We start from the raw sequence: 21,707 nt of genomic DNA, 5'->3' as shown, positions 1-21,707 counted from the left end.
ATACAGTAAATAGTATGTTTTAAAGATACACGATAATATCGGTCACCGATAATTATCGGCCGATAATGGCAATTATGACGTCACACAGATAATCCAGATAATAAAAAAATTCAACCGATAATGCAATCCGATAATTATATACTTGATTTTGCCTCCAAACGTGCTCAACCGAAGAATAACATTCTTAGATAACATTCTTTCACGCGCCGAAATCCACACAATGTGAGGTGACAGGTGATCACCATAGCATTTTGTGGCCGCTTTGTACTGTAGTCTGTACTGCATTTGCGTGTGCAGCTGAAACAAAAGTAAATATTTTAATTACATAGTATTTTTTTTTTTTTGTTAACATTTTTTTTTGTGCTAATTTATCGTTACCTGGGCATATTGAATTGCATCATTTCATGATTTTAACGATCTTCCCATCCCTAGTAAATAAGGGTGTAACGGTACATGTATTGTATTGAACCGTTTCGGTATGTGGTGCTTGGTTCGGAACGGAGGCGTACCGAACGAGTTTCTGACGTAATGTAACTAGAGATGTCCCGATCCGATATTTGGATCGGATCGGATGCTGATATGGGCAAAAAAATGCGCATCGGTATCGGATCGGCCGACACGGAAAAAATCCGATCCAGACTTCCAATCCAGTTTTTTTTTCAAAGTCCGGTCCGGGTTTTCAGCGTACCGATTTACATAATCCATTCCAGTTTTTGCTTCGGTTTCCCTAAAATCCGGTCCGCATTTTACGGCACACCTTCAACACACTACATTCCCGTCTCCCAATTTACTGAGAGAATTTATCGGTAAAAATGTCGGCTGTTTGGGATCATTTCACCTTAAAGGACGACAAAGACGAAGAGGCAGAGTGCAACATATGCCACAATAAAGTCAAGCGTGGTGGTAAAGCTGTAAGAAGTTTTAATAGGCAAGGCAAGGCAAATTTATTTATATACAGTGCCTTGCAAAAGTATTCGGCCCCCTTGAACCTTGCAACCTTTCGCCACATTTCAGGCTTCAAACATAAAGATATAAAATTTTATTTTTTTGTCAAGAATCAACAACAAGTGGGACACAATCGTGAAGTGGAACAAAATTTATTGGATAATTTAAACTTTTTTAACAAATAAAAAACTGAAAAGTGGGGCGTGCAATATTATTCGGCCCCCTTGCGTTAATACTTTGTAGCGCCACCTTTTGCTCCAATTACAGCTGCAAGTCGCTTGGGGTATGTTTCTATCAGTTTTGAACATCGAGAGACTGACATTCTTGCCCATTCTTCCTTGCAAAACAGCTCGAGCTCAATGAGGTTGGATGGAGAGTGTTTGTGAACAGCAGTCTTCAGCTCTTTCCACAGATTCTCGATTGGATTCAGGTCTGGACTTTGACTTGGCCATTCTAACACCTGGATACGTTTATTTTTGAACCATTCCATTGTAGATTTGGCTTTATGTTTTGGATCATTGTCCTGTTGGAAGATAAATCTCCGTCCCAGTCTCAGGTCTTGTGCAGATACCAACAGGTTTTCTTCCAGATTGTTCCTGTATTTGGCTGCATCCATCTTCCCGTCAATTTTAACCATCTTCCCTGTCCCTGCTGAAGAAAAGCAGGCCCAAACCATGATGCTGCCACCACCATGTTTGACAGTGGGGATGGTGTGTTCAGGGTGATGAGCTGTGTTGCTTTTACGCCAAACATATCGTTTTGCATTGTGGCCAAATAGTTCCATTTTGGTTTCATCTGACCAGAGCACCTTCTTCCGCATGTTTGGTGTGTCTCCCAGGTGGCTTGTGGCAAACTTTAAACGAGACTTTTTATGGATATCTTTGAGAAATGGCTTTCTTCTTGCCACTCTTCCATAAAGGCCGGATTTGTGCAGTGTACGACTGATTGTTGTCCTATGGACAGACTCTCCCACCTCAGCTGTAGATCTCTGCAGTTCATCCAGAGTGATCATGGGCCTCTTGGCTACATCTCTGATCAGTTTTCTCCTTGTTTGAGAAGAAAGTTTGGAGGACGGCCGGGTCTTGGAAGATTTGCAGTGGTCTGATGCTCCTTCAATTTCGATATGATGGCTTGCACAGTACTCCTTGAGATGTTTAAAGCTTGGGAAATCTTTTTGTATCCAAATCCGGCTTTAAACTTCTCCACAACAGTATCTCGGACCTGCCTGGTGTGTTCCTTGGTTTTCATAATGCTCTCTGCACTTTAAACAGAACCCTGAGACTATCACAGAGCAGGTGCATTTATACGGAGACTTGATTACACACAGGTGGATTCTATTTATCATCATCGGTCATTTAGGACAACATTGGATCATTCAGAGATCCTCACTGAACTTCTGGAGTGAGTTTGCTGCACTGAAAGTAAAGGGGCCAAATAATATTGCACGCCCCACTTTTCAGTTTTTTATTTGTTAAAAAAGTTTAAATTATCCAATAAATGTTGTTCCACTTCACGATTGTGTCCCACTTGTTGTTGATTCTTGACAAAAAAATTAAATTTCATATCTTTATGTTTGAAGCCTGAAATGTGGCGAAAGGTTGCAAGATTCAAGGGGGCCGAATACTTTTGCAAGGCACTGTAGCACAATTCAACACAAGGCAATTCAAAGTGCTTTCCATCACATGAAGATAATACAACCAACCTAATCAAGCATTTAGCGAAATAACACCACAAACAATATAAGGAGTATGTTAAGAAAACCGAAGACACAAAGAAAGGTCCTACGCATCTAACACTGGCAGAAACTTTTGCTATGCGTGACAAACTGGCACTCGACAGTCCCAAAGCCCAGGGATTAACAAGAGTCATTGCCGAAGAATTAATTCTGGATGACGAGCCATTGTCTCTCGTGAGTAAAGACGCACCATCCAACACTTAGAAACACGGTACAAAATGCCCAGCCGTCATTACATCCTTGAGCGATTCGGCCGTGGAAGATTCGAGAACGATTCACAAACATCCAAATTCCGATAATTGAAATACTATATGTCAAGTAAAACGGAACTAATACACAGCGCGGTCTTCGGGACGCAATGAGAAACGGACTGCATTGCGCCCCGAGAGTAAACCTCATGCTTGTCATAGACCCGGGTAATGCCAATGCTTGACTCACGGCTTTAGCTCAACTCATGCCGCTGGATAAAAAAACACAAGAATACCTGACTGCTGCTGACAGCCGCTACAAACTACGTCAACATCGTTTTACTGTAGATAATAGATATCATATGTATATAGAACTAGATGCAAGATGACAGACTCGACGGCGTTAGCAACATTGAAGTATGGAACTATATGTGTTAGTAAACAGCCACCGTCTTAAAGTAGGAGACTTCCCTAGTAGGCTGTTGTGAACCTTCCAAGTGAACCTAAGTAACTTTTTTATGTAAAAAACTCCTAAATCGGCAAAATATTGACTTGAATCTATCTTCAAAACAGTTTTAAAAATTTAACATGTCGAAAGTAGACAGACGGGAAATTATGGAATAACGGGAGCAATTTTAAAACCTTTAACTGTTGATTCGCAAAATTAAATGAGTTGAATGTAGTTTAAAGCTGCTGGTACAGAATGGGGACTTGAGTATTTTATTTACTGTTTTAAAATGTTTAAAATTTTCCACTGAGGTTGTGTGTTTTGCTTTTTTAAGACAGTTTACAATATTATTTGCACATTTTACCGACAGACTATGCCATTTCTGTTTGTTATTTATAATGTTTTGTGTTTGTCACTGAATAAACAGGTCAGTTTCTTGTTACCAACCGTTGTGTGTTATTCAAACTCACCTAATTCAGCTGGCTCGTTGTTATCAAGAGTCCTAAAACCCTTTTCAACATGAGTCTGACAACTAAGTAAGGAAGCTAATTAACTTTAAACTTTAACACATACTCAGATAGGCCGGTATCGGTATTGGCCGGTATCGGTATTGGCCAGTATCGGTATCGGATCGGAAGTGCAAAACAATATCGGTATCGGATCGGAAGTGCAAAAACCTGGATCGGGACATCCCTAAATGTAACCCTTACTTTTCGAGGCTGTGAGTCTATCAGGTTACAGTTTCTTTGTGTAGATTATATTTACTCCGTGTTCTCTACTATAATGAGGACCAACACGGAAGGACAGTATAACCAATAAACGTCAATGGCGCGACAACGTGGCCGCCGCGAGAACGCAGTGAAACGCGGGCGTTAAAGTCAATCAGCCAATGCACACCAGTCGCAGTGCGGCCCCGTGTTAGACGCGTCCCATAAGCGGCTCAACACGACGCTCGCGAAAAGAACGGCAGAGTTTATTATTTGACGCGAGACGCGACCCTCCTGCGTCAACTACCGATACTAGGATCGGGCAGACCGGAAGTCACTTGTGTAAAATACGGTGGAACCGGTCAATTTTCAAACTAATATGCAATCGTAACCCACTTTTTGTGTCCATCAGATCTCTTGAGTGGTGGATTGGGGCACAGTTGACTTGTCTTGATTGATTTACTACTGTCTTCTCTGCTATAATAATCAGTAATAATCAACACAGCCCCGTGTTCAATACAAAACCCTCCTACCACAACAAAACAAGTAGGAACTAATATTCACATATGAACTAAAGTTATACAACATAAAATATACAATGTAAATGAATACTACATCACATTTGTAAAATATAAACACATAATAAAATAAATAATAGCCCATTTTAATAAAATAAATTAAAATAAGCTAAAACACCTGTAATTAACCCTTTCACACCCAACGTGTCGGCAGCGACGCGTTTACGCATGTCGTCTTTGAAGCTTCGTCACTCTGTAATTACGTCATCCACGTGCCGCTGGTTGGTCTCATTTGAAAGTGCGAAAGTTGATGTCCACACCAGTTTTTATTTGAAGTCAATCGACGAAGAAAAACAGGAGATAATGTCATTTGAGTTTTATAGTTTTATTGCACTCATAAATATGCATTAAAACTCTGCATGGACCATGTATCTATCTCCATATGTCCATCATTTCTTGTCCTTTTTCAAAACCGAAAGCAGCACAAAAGACTACGTATCCCAAGAGCCGTTGTGATGTCAAAAAGGACGAACCGAATGTGGACATTTTTAATAAATTTCCGAGCGAGGCGCCAACTAACGAAAAGGAGGCATAAGAAGCAAGCAAATGCCAGTGTTGTACCGGTTGGATTGGGCGAGTAACTTTGAAACGTGCAGAATGAATCTAAAACTAAATTTAGCGCAAGCTAATGCATTATTTCATTAACTCAAGGAAGAAGATGAGCCGTATTTGTCGTTGTTTTCCTGGGATGAGTCGGCGTCTCGGCGAGTAGAAGTGACAGCAGCGCGCAAATGGGGAAAGAGTAGGCTGTGTGACGTTGTGTGTGACGCAGCTCCGTGACCTGTTCATGCAGAAGCTTTATTGAGTGCGCAAAAAAAAATTAAAATATTTGGTCGTATGCCAGAAAAATTTGAATTGAACTACTTGTCAATATTTTTGAAAATACTTTTTTTTCAATGTTATATATATTTTTTCTTCACTATAATCTTTTAAATTTTTATAAAGATGAGTGTTCGAGAAGCTTGATTGCATGTATGTATATACTTTAGATATGGGGATGGGTATAATACCTAACTTCACAAAGAGATATCCTCCAAACCCTTTTTTGTGTTAGATGATATATATTGTTTTTTCTCACTATTTTGCACTGTATATAACCTGTTTTGACCATAGTATGTGTAAAGGCCAAAAACGCCTATGACCATACTTGCTGTTTGTGTTGAATTGTCAAACATAAAACTATTCAATCTTATCTTTTTATATTGAATGTTTATCCTAATAAGTTCAATAAATATTATCAAGCTTCAAAACAGTTGGTCGAGCACGTTTGGTTGTCAATGGGACATCAACATTACAAATTTTGAAAAAATATTTTGGGATTTTTTTTGTCTTTTTGGGTCCAAAATGTGGATTATAATTGGTCAGTGAAGAAAACAACAGTTTGGACATGAAGTTCAAGATGTACTTAAAAAAGTTACCCAACTTGGCCATTGTGAACAATTTTTTCTTTGAAATATAAAGGCAACATCAAATGCATGCAAATTCGGCCAAAATAGGCTTAGGAGTTAAAGGGTTAAAAATAAGAATAATACATAGATCCTGCTTACACAATTAAATGTATTAATTTCTGTGTGGCGCTTTATCTTGAGAAAATCCACCAATAAAGCTTTTGAAAACCGTTCATAAGAAAAAAAAACATTCATAGAGGCATTTCATTTGTAAAATACATGTTAAAATATTTGTCAATCGGATTGCTTTTCTCTTTAGCACAGGACTTCCTTTTTTCTTCTTTCTTTCAGAAAGAAAGCTGACCGATATGCAGGGTCTGAAAGGCAAATTGTTGTTGGATTATCTTTAAATACCCGCTACTTTTTGAGCACAATTCTAGCTTTGTATAGGCTTATGTTCCTGTTGTTGAAAGGTGTGTAATAAACAACTAGCACATTTATATTTTGCATTTTGTTTTCTTACTGTACCGAAAATGAACCAAACCGTGACCTCAAAACCGAGGTACGTACCGAACCGAGATTTTTGTGTACCGTTACACCCCTACTAGTAAATAAAAATTACACACTAACATATGTATGTACATTAACGTAAAAACAATATTTAAACATTAATCTAATCAAATTAATCAAATCTGTCTTTACTCATCTGCCCTCTCACACAGACACACATGCACATTAAATATGAGGTGCACCATCTACTGGACATAGGAAGCTTCAGTAGATATCTGAAGGACAAAAAGCATATAGGGGGAGGACTTGAATATTCCATAAATATTACATTAGAAGCCATTATATTCCCTCTATATCAGCTCAAATATTCCAAAGTATCGTTAACTCCTCGTTCTGCCCGAGGAAAGTTTTGTGATTCCTTTGTGTGCGTCTGTGTGCGTGTGCGCGCTCACGCATGTGTGTGTATGTGTAATAGGCATCTGATTTGAAGGTAGGCCAGCTCAGGCAACAGGCAACAAGCAACAAACAAACCCCAAAATAAGACAAACACTTCCGTCATTGGTGCGCTCCTCATCTCTCGAGTTGATCATGGTTAATTATTCAAATTAATTCCTAATCACTCAAAATGGCAGGATAGACAAACACTCATTTCCATAGCTGATCTTCCCCCCACCCACCTAGCTCACTGATAAAGTGGGCCGCGATGTTTATTTATTGATTTATTCATCCGCAGCTTTCCATTTCTAAGTGTCAAACACTCCTTAATCATCACTTACCGTTTTTATTTTTCATTAACATTCATTAAAACATCTGCCGTACGTGAAGGAGCCATCTGCGCGCACCACTAGCATGGAATGCTAATCCTCCGCGGTATCATGTCCGATCTTTTTCCCAATGCAGGTGCTGTGAGACCGCGACGGTGGCACGCACAAGGCCGGCTCCGCTCTGACTCGGTTTGGACCCAATTTCTGGCTAATTATGCACATAAATATTCCCATCCTCCCCCTTTCTCGCTTTTCTCCAGCTTGTTTACAGATTTTTGTCTCATCTGTTATTAATGTAATTCATGTAACCCTATCGCTTATGGACAGATACATATTAAAAACGTAGCGCTACAACTAGTGTTGCACCGATACCATTTTTTGGCCCCGATACCTATACTTGGCTGTGCAGTATCGGCCGATACCGATACCATACCGATACCACCCCGATTATATATATATATATATATATATATATATATATATGTATATATATACAGGGGTGCACATAAGTGGTCCGTATGCGCGCATGCGTACTGGACGTAGACAAATGCGCTGGCCCTCAACGGCTTCCATACGCTTTTGCGTACCGATGGCTGACCGCTGTATTTGCGGCGGACACGAGAAAATAACTTCTCAAAATTTTGAAGAGGCAGGCCACACTGAGTAATACTTCCGTGTTCCCCCACCCCCGTCAAAATACAGACAGACGACAGAGACGTCACCGGAGCTACCGAAAAAAAGGACTTTTGCTGAAAAATGGCTACAGGAGGTACCATGGCTAGAAGCAAATGATGCTCGCACGGAAATGCGGTACAAAATGTGCCGTGAGAATCCCAATGTCGCCGATAAGGGCAGCGCATTTTATGTAGGGTCAAAGAATTTCAGCCATCCAAACTTTGAAAAGCACGAAAAAAACAGAGCATGTGGCAATTAAGCAAACTATCGATGTCAAACAGGACCCCACTCGCCCTATGGACAAGTGGTGGAATGAAGGTAATGAACAGCGACATGCACTGACAAACGTGTTTTTGCTCGCATTTTACAAAGCTAAACATGCACGTTCAATGAGGTCTTATGAGAAGGACATCCCACTTTTAAAAAGGCTTGGAGTTAATGTGGGAGCCGCATAATGCCCTTTATTTTGAATTGGTGCTTTTTATTTCTTTACATTTCACTTCAAAGTAAGGGCAATTTTGTTGTGCCAGTTGATGTTAATCAAGCATTAATTGTTAATATAATTAATTAAAAATAATTGGCTCTAAGTAAAGCTTGTCATAAATTTATCGCATCAGGCGGGTCGGCTCTCAAGCTCAATGAGGACCAAGTCACATCTCCAGGTCCTCCTCTGAGAACCTCGGCAAAAAAAATTATGTGCACCCCTGTATATATATATATATATATATATATATATATATATATATATATATATATTTTTTTTTTTTTCTTCTCAAAGAGCTACATAATTGGATGTGAAATCATTGCTATCAAGGCTTTATCAGGCTGTTGCTTACCTTTGCAAAATAGGAAAAAGACTAGTACAAAGTATAATACTAGCCCAACAGTAAGAAAGTAAAAATAGGTTCATAATAATAAAGTCTGAATGAACTGAGTAAACTTTTTTTAAACCTCTCAAAGGCCAAACAGTGCAACTTTCATGAAATTATTGTCACATTCTGCTGCTGGTTAGATTGTGTTTTGTTGCTGGGCTGTTAGTGGGGGCGTTCCTGACGTCACACCTGAATCCAATGCAGGCTCATCAACGCAGCATTTAAGCACGGGTGAGCTCAGAGAAAGCTGCCGAGATATTTGCTTTGCTGATCACCATTTGACATCTCGCACTATAGTCTCGCTACATTTGCTTGTTACGCCCCTGCATTGGGTTTTTTCTGGTAGTGTGCTGCACTCGTTTGTAACCTCTACCCTGTGCAGGTATTTGAGTGTTTTTATTTTGGCTTTTTGGCTCGCTGCCTATCGTCTTAGTTATTAAATCTTCGAGTTTGTAGTATTGAGCTCCGTCGACCTGCTGTCACGGACTCCTTTTGTTATTTCTACTATCCCGCGATTGCGTGTTATTTTTTGTTCGCTTGTTGTCCGCATTTGCGGACGCTCACAAATTATAAGTTATAATAATTGACCACAGCATCCCGTCTCTCTATTAGCCTCGTTTTTTTGGGAGGGGGTGGGTCCCTTATTTCTATTTCTGAAAGGTGGCAACCCTACTTTGGAAACAGTTTCCAAATTACTGCAGCATTTCTTTCAGTAAAAGACAATAAAAGTTAAGTAGACGTAGTGAACTGACCAGAGATTGTTGCACCTGTCACAAACTCGTTGTGTTCGTTCACGTTTCGTCTTCACATGTTTTATCAGGTTCGAGGTATTGAAACTGGCCGATTTAACTCCACATCTCGAAACTTTCAGGCCGCAAATCTTGCACGCAGCCATTGATTTTAATTGACGGGATTTCTATTTTGAAATATTTCCCGACTGCCGCCATGCCGCCATGTCGGCCATGTCATTGGTCAGAAGTGGCTATTGGCCCGTTCTCATTGGTCTGGAGCAGGCCAATAGCAATAGCTGTTTGGTGGTCACGTGTCATCACACAACACAGAGACAAAGTATAGTGAGCACCAGGAGGAAAAAAAAAGGGTGCGGTCAAATGTTATAATAATGGACCGGTAAATGGTATCGGCGCCGTCTTTGTTGGTACTCGCCGATACCGATACCACCATTTTGGGCTGGATCGGCGCCCCCTGCCGATACTAGTATCGGTATCGGTGCATCTTTAGCTGCAACAACGATCAATCGATTAAATCAAGTATTTCGATTACAAATGCTTTGATGATTTGTTTAAGTCCAGTTGCTTACTTGTTAGCAGAGGTGGGTAGAGTAGCCAAAAGTTGTACTCAAGTAAGAGTAGCGTTACTTCAAAATAATATTACTCAAGTAAAAGGAGTCATCCAAAAAATGTACTCAAGTACAAGTAAAAAAGTAAGCAGTGAAAATAATTCTCAAGTAATGAGTAACATTGTGAGTAACATTGCTTTTTAACAATGGTATTCTTTTCTCGCACAAACTTATTTATATGAACTGTTGTTATAATGATAATAATCACCCATTACAGAAATACAAAAAAAAAAAAAAAAAAAACATTGAATTCTGGCAAGAAAAAAAAAATGCAGAAATGAAGCATTATTTGTACAAAAAGCATGAGTGCCCTCTAGTGGAGAAAATACTTCTTAGGTGCCACTACAAACTACGTGACGTGTAAAATAAAAAAGGCGCGGGAGCAGTAGAGAACTGCAGTGACTCATGGGTGAATGGTAATCTAAAATGGGTCATCTAAAAACAATCCATTGACTTTCTTAATGACGGAATTAATGCTGTTTAAAAAAAAGTCGGATGGTATTAGGAGTTATTCTACAGAAGTGCAACGGGATTTTTGACTCAGCCCTAAGATTGGGATGAAATGGGAATTTTTCTCTGGGGGCGGGAGGGAACGGGAGTAAAAATCCACTCCCGATTCATGCTCTAATGGGCACGTCAGTATTATTACTGCTGCCATCCATATGAATTCATAACAATGCGACAGCGTTGCATTAAGGACAGCCAGTCGTTAGATAGGCTCTTGCTTACAAATCCTACAATTATCTGAATTTAATAAGTCCCTTGATGCTGCTTATTGTCCAGGCACGCAATATATCACAGATGATCGCTTGACCTGGCTAAATCCCGCACAAACAAGGATGGAGAAAAGCGCCGATGTGTCCAACTGATATCAGGGGCGCCCGCCTTTTGTCCTTTTCTATTCAGCGGCGGTGGCCATTATATGGTTCACAGTCATGTGTGCCACGCTGATAATACTTTCCATTTGTGCTGTCATTAACTTTTGAAGCCACGGTGAGATCCCTGCCGAAGATCGCAGATGTCGCTTCATTAAAACTCATCTGAGGCTACTGACACAGCACCGCGTGTTATAGCAATGGCCTTTTTTGTTCCTTATTCAACCTAATTATGGTTTTCAGATTTTAGTCAAAGATTTGCTGTCAGAATCAGTCGGCGAGGATGTAGTCAGCAGGATCATTTGAGGGACTTTGAGAAAGGCAAACAAGAATAACGGAAGTATCTTCTTTGCAGCAATTTAAAGTGTTCAACTAGGATTGTTGTTTTCAATTGTGAATTATCTAAAAATAATAATAATAATAGGAAAGTACTAAGGCTGTCAAACGATTAAAATTCTTAATCGAGTTAATCACAGCTTAAAAATTTATTAATCGTTATTAATCGCAATTCAAACCATCTATAAAATATGCCCTATTTTTCTGTAAATGATTGTTGGAATGGAAAGATAAGACACAAGACGGATATATACATTCAACATACTGTACATAAGTACTGTATTTGTTTATTATAACAATAAATCAACAAGATGGCATTAACATTCTGTTAAAGCGATCCATGGATAGAAAGACTTGTAGTTCTTAGAAGATAAATGTTAGTACAAGTTATAGAAATGTTATATTAAAACCCCTCTGAATGTTTTCGTTTTAATAAAATTTGTAACATTTTCAATCAAAAAATAAACTAGTAGCTCGCCATTGTTGATGTCAATAATTACACAATGCCCATGGTGCTGAAACCCATAAAATCAGTCGGACCCAAGCCCCAGCAGAGGGTGACAAAACACCAAAAAACACAAGTAGCAAGTGGACATGACACTGTGCTGTCATTTTAATCTGTTCGAGCGGGGCAAGTGCGTTAATTGCGACAAATATTTTAATGTGATTAATTTAAAAAAAAGAAAATTACAGCCCGTTAACACGATAATTTTGACAGCCCTAGAAAGTACAATAAGGAGTTGATCAAAAAATGATTAGTTTGTACTTATAATGGACGTTTGAAACCAAGATGGTGGATCTACTGTTAAATGACCGGCATGAAGTACTTGAGACTTTTACATAGGCCTACATTCTCCTTTTTTAAACATGACCACCAAATTTTGTGTGAATCTACAAAATTGGTGGAAAGGACTATTTTTCTAACAATTGGAGAAGAATGACTTATTCACGAACAATCTCACTTTATTGCAAATGAAACTGATATTGTGAATAACACCAATCTTTTTTACATAATTTTGTTTTTAAACTATTCAAATTGGTCAATATTGCATAAAAACAAGCGACAAAGGGGCTTCAGTTTGACATAAGGGAAAGCTTAAGATGAATCAAATGAATTCTCAATCATAGTCCTTCTGAGGGTTTTTTTTCTTCTTTTTCAGCCATGTTTTTTATTTACCACTATTAAAAAAAAAATCTTGCCTTACAGAGGCCCTTTAAAATGGTATTCCAATATCCTTGCAAGCCAGACAGTGTTTCCTGATTCATTGATTCATCATGTAGTTCTGTCTTGCAAACCTCAACTGTCCAACCACTTCTCTGGTCATCTGATATTCAAGCCAATCAGGATAAAGATGCGGGAGCTGTAGAAGTGACCAGGAAGCAACTATCTGGTTGAATTTAATGTCGTAGTGAAAAAGCGTTTGATCCTATGAGCAATGTTGTCTGGGGCTTTATGTCCCTGCCAGGGTCACCCATGGCAAACAGGTCCTAAAGTGAAGGACCAGACAAAGCATGGCTGCAAAGACCCTTATGCGAACGAAAATGGAGTTAGTTCTACCTAGCCCAGACTCGGGTTACCAGGGCCCCTCTATGGGGCCAGGCCTGGAGGCGGGGCTCAAAGGCGAGCGTCTGGATGCCAGGCTTGTATCCATAGGGCCATAGGGCCCTTCCCATGGGCTCACCACCTGTGGGAGGGGCCAGAGAGGTCGGGTGCGCTGTGAGTTGGCCGGCGGGCAAAGGCGGGGCCTTGGCAGTCCGACCCCCAGCTATCGAAGCTAAATCTTGGGACATGAGATGGCACCTCTCCAGCAGGGAAGGAGCCAGAGCTGGTGTGCGAGGTAGAGACGTTCTTACTGATATACAGTCCCTGACAAAAGTCTTGTCGCTAATCCATTTTGTAGAAACAATTGCTAATAACCTGACTTTTAATTATTCAATTGGTTTCAGAAAGGGCTCATATGAAAGCTAAGACCCTCCCAAATGATGTTGAATGTACAAAAATATATTTGTTTCACTGAAAAAGATTTATCATTTAATGAAGACATAAAGGTCAAATTTTGGCAAGACAAAAGTTTTGTCGCCTACAGAAAGTAGTGTGAAAATTGAACAAAAAATGTATTTCAAATACAAAAGTATGTTACATAACTTAAGCGAATTAAGTAGTGGTGTTGTGAGATCCAAATTTAATATTTTGTATGACTTGCATGGGCATCGGCAAGGATTCATACAATTTATTGATGAAGTCATCAGGAACATCAAAGAAAGCAGTCTTGCATGCCTCTGAGAGTTCATCAACATTCTTGGGTTTCGTCTTCCATGCTTCCTCTTTCATCCTACCCCAGACGTGCTCACTGATGTTCATGTCTTGTGACTGGGCTGGCAAGTCCTGGAGGATCTTGATCGTCTTTGCCTTGAGAAACTTTGAGTTAGAGATTGAAGTATGCGATGGAGCACCATCCTGCTGCAAAATGTGTCCCTTTTTATGGTTAGGAATGTAAGAGGTAGCTAAGATTTGTTGATATTTCAGACTATCTCTCAGGGTGCAGGCAATTAAAAAAATATGTGGCATTTGCCAAGGCCCACAGCCTGTGAAAAGGATGGACGCTGGAAAGGTGGCAAAAGGTGGATTTTTCAGATGAATCTTCAATTGGATTACACCACAGTCGCCGCAAATATTGCAGGAGACCCACTGGAGCCTGCATCGATCCGAGATTCACTCAGAAAACAGTGAAGTTTTGTGGTGGCAAAATCATGGTCTGGGGTTACATAACATGGGGGTGTGCGAGAGATCTGTAGAAACGAAGGCAACATAAATAGTTTGTTAGCTGCTTCTTACATTCCTAACCATAAAAGGGGGCAAATTCTGCAGCAGGATGGTGCTGTATCGCATACTTTAATCTATACCTCAAAGTTCCTCAAGGCAAAGAAGATCAAGATCCTCCAGGACTGGCCAGCCCAGTCACCAGACATGAACATCATTGAGCATGTCTGGGGTAGGATGAAAGAGGAAGCATGGAAGACGAAACCCAAGAATGTTGATGAACTCTAGGAGGCATGCAAGACTGCTTTCTTTGATGTTCCTGATGACTTCATCAATAAATTGTATGAATCCTTGCCGATGCCCATGCAAGACATACAAAATATTAAATTTGGATCTCACAACACCACTACTTAATTCGCTTAAGTTATGTAACATACTTTTGTATTTGAAATACATTTTTTGTTCAATTTTCACACTACTTTCTGTAGGCGACAAAATTTTGTCTTGCCAAAATTTGACCTTTATGTCTACATTAAATTTTTTTTTTTTTTTTTTTTTTTCAGTGAAACAAATATATTTTTGTACATTCATCATCATTTGGGAGGGTCTTAACTTTCATATGAGCCATTTCTGAAACCAAGTGATAATGAAAAGTCAGGTTATTAGCAATCGTTTCAACAAAATTTATTTGTCAGGGACTGTAGTCTGACTCGAGTCCACACACATTGCGGGTTCTGGTACCAATCCTCTCGAGAGGTGTTGGACTCTCTTCCACTCTGGAGTTGCCCATGGGGTGCAGAGCTGGTGCGGGCATACTTATTGCCCCCCGGCTTGGCGCCTGTACGTTGGGGTTTACCCCAATAGACGAGAGGGTACCCTTCCTCTGGCTTTGGATGGGGGGATAGGACTGTTGTTTTTGCCTATGCACCAAACAGCAACTCAGAGTACCCACCTTGCCCCAAGTGGAGGAGTTTAAGTATCTTGGAGTCTTGTTATTCAGTCAGGGTAGGAGGAAGCGGGAGATCGACAGCGGATCGGTACAGCGTCCACAGTGATGCGGACTCTGTTCCTGACTCTTTTACACTTTGATATGTGCAGTGGGGGTTCTAGAATTTTTCTGAAACAGGGGCCAAGAAGGGGTCACATCTCACCCTCAGGGGCCAAGTGTCACTATCATCTTTGTTCAGTGTTTGTTTTGGTCAACAAGGCAATATGCATATTATCCTGCGTGTGATGGTAAAAACATATTTGCTTGACAGTGCAAAGATTGACCTGTAAAGTGTTTACTATCCATCAGTCCATCCATCATCTATTTGTATTTAATCATACTGTGATATAATCCATTGAAGAATAATTTTAAATCACTTTTTGAAAAGCCATATTAAACACGAAAAGAAGCATTAATATATAACATGAGGAAAAGCGGCATGGAAAACGAATGAATGAATACTCTAGAAACAACATTATCTCGTTCTCTGGCACCTCAGAAAAGAGGGATCTGGTAATCGCCAAGTTTTGTGCTAAAACGGGAACAGAGGCACTTCAGGGGTCATTCAAATTAGAGGTGGGGCACCTATGACCCCACCTCTGCAACTCCCATTGGATATGTGGAATATATTCGCAGTGGATATATAGAACAATCAATCTGACGTAGTTTAGTATTCCAACATTGCCAACATACTTTGCCCGCATTGAACAGTAAAGGCAAAAATGTCCGTCAAACCCTTTCTTTTATCCCAGGCAATAGTAGGTGGTTTTATTTACCTGACATGTTCCGGCGGGAACTTCCGCCTTCGTCAGAGGGTCACTGATGTTGGTGTGACGCATCTTTATCAGCTGATGGATGAAGGCGTGACTCGCCTGTCAGAATGACAGGCGAGTCACGCCCTCTGCTGCCCATTCACTCTTCCAAGATGCTGTTCCAGGTCATAGAGAGCATGTATGCCCCCTCGTCCCTGTTGATGGTCTTCGGGCCCCGCTTGCGTATCTCAATGGCCTCCCTGATCCAGCGCTGATGTTTGTTTTCTTCGGTGCGGATGACTCTGGCCTTTTCCCAGTCCATGATGTGGTTTTCCCTTTTGCAGTGATCAGTGATGGCTGATTTGTGATGTTTTTGTTGTGATTGTACTTTTATTGCCCTTGTTTGTCTCGTTGTTGTCTCCTTTTCACATTCCTTCTTGTGTTCTGTTTTTCTTGTAATGAAGCTCCTCCCTGTCTCCCCGATGTATGATTTATTGCATGATTTGCATGGAATTTCATATAGTGAGTTGCATTTGTTTTCTGGATGGATTTTGTCCTTTGGGTGGACCAATATCTGGCGGAGTGTTGTGTGTGGTTTGACCGGTGTGTTTATGTTGTATTTTTTCAAAAATACAACATAAACACACATTGTATTTTTTTCAAAAATACACTATTTTTTGAAAAAATACAACATAAACACACCGGTCAAACCACACACAACACTCCGCCAGATATTGGTCCACCCAAAGGACAAAATCCAAAATTTTTGAAAATAAAAAAAACACCTACTATTGCCTGGGATAAAAAAAAAAAAGGGTTTGACGAATATATAAGTGTAGGCAAAATGAACTCTATACAACCAGGCAAAAATGTGCTCAAGTCCTTAGGAAATATTCTTGCATCCCTTTATCATAGACATATCCAAAACTATTTCAAGTTGATCAATGAAACTTGTGTCAGGCTCTACCATGACATCCTACCCCAAATTGTACTGTATTCATTAAAGTAGTAGTAGTTTCGAGATAGCATCGAGATAGCAGTTTCACGAGGGTTTTAAAACCATTTAGTGTTCTTGCTTTAAATCATAAAATAAAACATAATATCCTCACACATGACCTCAGCTTACACTGTGAGCCAGTTTATCTGCGTATCAGCAACTAATGAAAAGCGACAATGTCTAAATACTAAAAGAGTTCCTGCCCCATTGAAATAATCCAATAAGATGCTATCTCCACCTCCTGGTGAAGCCTATCTCACTCTCATTGTGGCCTGCTATGGGCGTGGCGGCGTTCATTCACCCACCGTTTTGTTCGACACCGTGTCAACTTGGAAGCAATGAAAAGGATTGGCGCACCGTATTAAAAGCGGCCATTAAATTTAATGAGCCATCTTTCAGGGATCAGATCGAGGCTAAACAATGGGGAAGTGAACAAAAAGGAGCTTTTTCACACTGAAGCAAAGTAGCTTCTTAGCACAAGGGTGTACATTTTACTTTTTGGGCTGTAAAGAAATACTAATACTTTATACTGTACTTAGGCCATTGGTGTCCAAAATGTGGCCTATGGGCCATTTTGCAGCTCATATGACATGTACTTGAAAAACAACATTTAACACAGCCCACAACCAAATTTTTTCAACACCACAGTATAAAGAAAGCAGTAAAATTTTGCACTCTTTCGGGCGGTTTCTGTGTCTGCAAACTAGGCATGTGCCGGTATGACAGTATGATAACCTTAAGTAAAAATATCACGGTATTGCAATTACAGCTCTAAAATGTGTTACTTTAGAGATATCTGGGTTAATAAAAAAACTTATTTTAACTGAACAGGATTTTTGTTTTTCAAAAGATATTAGCAAATTGGAACAAAGGTGTAATGTTAAGTTAAAATAAAAAAAATATATATATATTGGGGCTGTCAAAATTATTGCGTTAACGCGCGGTAATTAATTTTTTTAAATTAATCACGTTAAAATATTTGACGCAATTAACGCACATGTCCCGCTCAGAAAGTATTCTGCCTTTTGGTAAGTTTTACAGCAAGGCTTTTTGTGCTGTCCAACAGCGAACTCTTGTGGTCGCTTTGCGACATGGTTTATTGTTTTCTTGCCAGTTCATTATGGCTGCACGACGTCTCGGGCTGATAATGTTGTACTTATATGATCCATGGACAAGATTTGTCCGTAAGTATGGTTGTTGTAAAGAATGTACATATTATGTTAGTAAGCGAAATGTTATATTTTTTGTGTGAGACGCTTTTTGTTTATGTTTAGTGAACCTGTATAGCGTGCTAAGCTAACGTTGTTGCTAATGCAATGCTTGTGTACTTTTTTTTTTGTAGTTTTACGACGGTCTAAAGAGGACAATGGTTTGAGGCCATTTTATTAATAAATCAGATGAAAAAGGAAGAAGTCTAATTATTAAGGCGTCGTTCACTAGCTGTCTAGCTTTGGAAAAAGTAGACGCTTCAGAGTGAGGACAGCATAGACAGATTTAAATGACAGTAGAGTGAAATGCCCACTACAGTCCTTATGTACCGTATGTTGAATGTATATATATCCATCTTGTGTCTTATCTTTCCATTCCAACAATTTATTTTACAGAATATATATATATAATTTACAGAAAAATATGGCATATTTTATAGATGGTTTGAATTGCGATTAATTGCGATTAATTACGATTAATTAATTTTTAAGCTGTAATTAACTCGATTAAAAATTTTAATCGTTTGACAGCCCTAATATATATTCTAAATAAAATTAAAATAAATGCAGTCCTCTAGGTGAGCGTGAACCCACAGCCACAGCTCAACATTTATTACCATCGGAACAAAACCCTAACCCTTTCCATAAAAGGCACGTGTGAATGGCTCGTATCAAGTTTGCATTAAACACACACATACTTTCTTTCTCAATACAGACAGTTGCCATAGAGAAAAAAAAAAAACACATTTATTACCACCGCTAGACACACTAAACACGCTGGAGTTAACTCGTAGCAGGTGGAAAACGTACATGATAGTGTTTACTAACTTTAATTTTGTATAAATGTGAAATGATATTAGCAGTATCGCTTCCTCAGCAGACAATGTATTACAGGTCGGTTGGCCCTCTGCCTCTAAATCGGGGCCATCTGAAATTTTTCTGTAGCTGAAGTATTCCCATACCAGCGATTTCGTTTTCTTCGATGGGGGAAAAAGTTCAGGAGTTTCACCTCCTCTATCATCGTGTAGAACAGCTGACTCACTGACAGTGAGCAACAACCAGTGGAGGCTTTCAGCTGCAAGCGAGGGATTTCTCCCTGCATTTCTGGTACATAAAAAATAGCTAGTACCTTGGGAACGGTATGATGGAAAATTTTTGCGGTTTTGAAACCTTGACGTTTTTATACCACCGTAAACCTTGAAACCCGTTATCGGCACATGCCTACTGCAAACCGAATGAGTAATGTAAACACATCAACACAGAAGGCCAGGTATGCCGAATATGTGGTGGCATGATACAAACTTGGATGCCCATTAAAACTTTCCTACCTTGAAAAGTACTTTATTTTTTGAAAGCCAACACACACTGAATGGTGTGGTCTAGCAAAAAGTGTGTTTCACTTAAGAAAAAATGCCCTTCAGTACATTTGAAAAGTCAGTATCTAAATGTAATATCATTCAAGTAGATCAAACACATACCATTTTCTCCACTGTTTCCGATGTATATGTAGTCGAGCTCAAACAGGATCCCCTACGTGAACTTGACCATACACAATGTCCTGTATTTGCTACTTTAAGGCCAAGCATCTGAGTGTTCCTTCATTGGAATCTGCTAAAGTTCCTACAGATTTGTATCTGGGCTGTTAAGACATCTGCTTAAACCAAAGGGTTTGTTATAGCTTCGCTATGTCTGTTTACTAAATTGACAGTGTTAGCGGTCCAGGAATGTACATTTATACATAGATCTCTGTGCCTAACTATGGCGTGTACTGTAGCTTAGTGATGCCCAACCAAATATACCAAGGCCTTTCAAACTTTTACATGGGTGCCCAACTGATTCCACGAAGACCTGCAGATGGGTGCAGATTGTTTCATTACAGTCGATAAAGAAGACACTTTTTTCACTAATCTGGTGTTTTACGAGTGTAACCAGTTGATTACAAGCAAGTGCTGTTTGTTCCAGCAGAAATGTCATTGGTTGAAATGAACACCTGCACCCACTGCTGTCCTTTGTGGAATCAGTTGGACACCTATGCCATCCAACTCACATATTTGCTGTCTCAGATCACTCAAACATGATTAAAATTTATCCACCAAGAATCCGAGGGCACTCTGATGTCATGCTTTAATGTGGGCGAGTTAAATTTCAGTCAGTTTTTGAACAGGAAATGGAAAGATCACCTGAGTTTGGTTCCACAGAAAAGTAGGGCTGTCCCTCCAGGATGCTGTAGACCAGCTTGGCGCTATTGCCGTATACAGGGTCGTCGGCATCGGTGGCAGTCACTCGGGTCACCGGGGTACCTGCCAAGGTAAAGTGTAGGTTAAATATTTTTTGAATTTTTTATACACACGTTCTTAGTGTTATATGTACTTTAGTTAGCACAGTACTTCTCAATTATTTTCTGTTATACCCCCCCAGGAAGACGTAAATGTTCCGCGCCCCCCAACTCTCTGCCGCTACTGTAAATATACTGTAGTATCACTTGTATATAAAATTCTTATTATTAGAGGTACACATCTGCATAACATTGTGTTCTCTTCAATATTAAAGAAAAAAGTAATATAGATCAACTTAAAAAACTGTAAAAAAAAAAAAAAAAAAAAAAAAAAAAAAGACAACACATCCATACTGTACAAATACACTCAAGATACATTTTTTGTGTAAAAAAAATAAATAAATAAATCAAATTTATTAGCAACATTAACTCACGAGGACAATATGCCAAACAATTAGAACGAAAAGACAGAAATTAATAGAACAAAAACGACAAATGTCATTGGACAGAGGTACAGTTTTTATTTTTGCTGCAAACAGTATCAGCTCCTTTCCTATGATGTGGGGTTATTTTGCACTGAGCAACTTGGTATGCCATTTTAAATGATGTTGACAGTGCTCGCTGGTTTACTGATGTAACACTGACAAAGCGGGAGGATTGTTGGCAATATTAGGCACATTTTTGCTGAAAAAAATCATTTCTGCTGTCCGCTGCAAACATTTTTAGACAAAGTAAACAGACTGGCCTTTTTCCATTTCCCACTGTTCTAAAAGTCAAAGCCAAAAGCCAAATGTTACATACGCTTCGTCATATTTCCTTGTCTTAGCTTTTCATATCTCCAGTGCTCTTTGCTGTGTGCTCTCGTTTGGTTAAAAAATATTGCGCACAAGCTGAAAATGAGAGCGGAACTGCCACCCACTGAGTGGATGTGCAATTACACCGTATTCTAGTACCATAAAAAAGTATGTTCCCCAAGGTCACATGCGCCACCCCTAGCATTGCTCTGCACCCCCCTGGGGGGGCCCGCCCCACTATTTGAGAAGTACTGAGTTAGCACCAGGGGTGAAAGTGGTTAGAATTTCTTGCCGGAACTCCCCAAAGTTAAAGTCGCCGAGGAGCCAGAAATGTTATTATTTATTTGTTTGTTTGTTTATTTGTTGTTGTTTTTTTTTGGGGGGGGGGGGGTCAAAACTACTGAAATGAAAAAAAAAAACTTTTGGTCAGATATTTCTATAACACATACAAAAACTGATTTTCCTTCAACACTGTATTTTTTTCAATGATTTGCAAAATAAAAGTTGACAAAAACTGCTAAAACCTCAACCTCCATCTCCTAATTCTTATTTTC

The 21,707-nt window shown here is 39.5% G+C and overlaps 1 protein-coding gene across 3 annotated transcripts in view; it reads right to left on the bottom strand.

Moving 5' to 3' along the window:
- Positions 1-21,707, bottom strand: part of cdh8 (cadherin 8) — a 331,679-nt gene that overhangs the window by 93,758 nt on the left and 216,214 nt on the right. For all 3 annotated transcript variants that reach the window (XM_057840449.1, XM_057840441.1, XM_057840457.1), the window contains exon 4: positions 20,265-20,384. In XM_057840449.1, coding sequence (XP_057696432.1) covers positions 20,265-20,384 — 120 coding nt within the window. The remainder of the gene's footprint in view (positions 1-20,264; positions 20,385-21,707) is intronic.

This window comes from Corythoichthys intestinalis, chromosome 1, assembly GCF_030265065.1.
Source record: "Corythoichthys intestinalis isolate RoL2023-P3 chromosome 1, ASM3026506v1, whole genome shotgun sequence".
Classification (NCBI taxonomy): domain Eukaryota; kingdom Metazoa; phylum Chordata; class Actinopteri; order Syngnathiformes; family Syngnathidae; genus Corythoichthys; species Corythoichthys intestinalis.
Note: the sequence above shows the minus strand (reverse complement) of the source record. Positions and strands in the feature narration are given on the sequence as shown.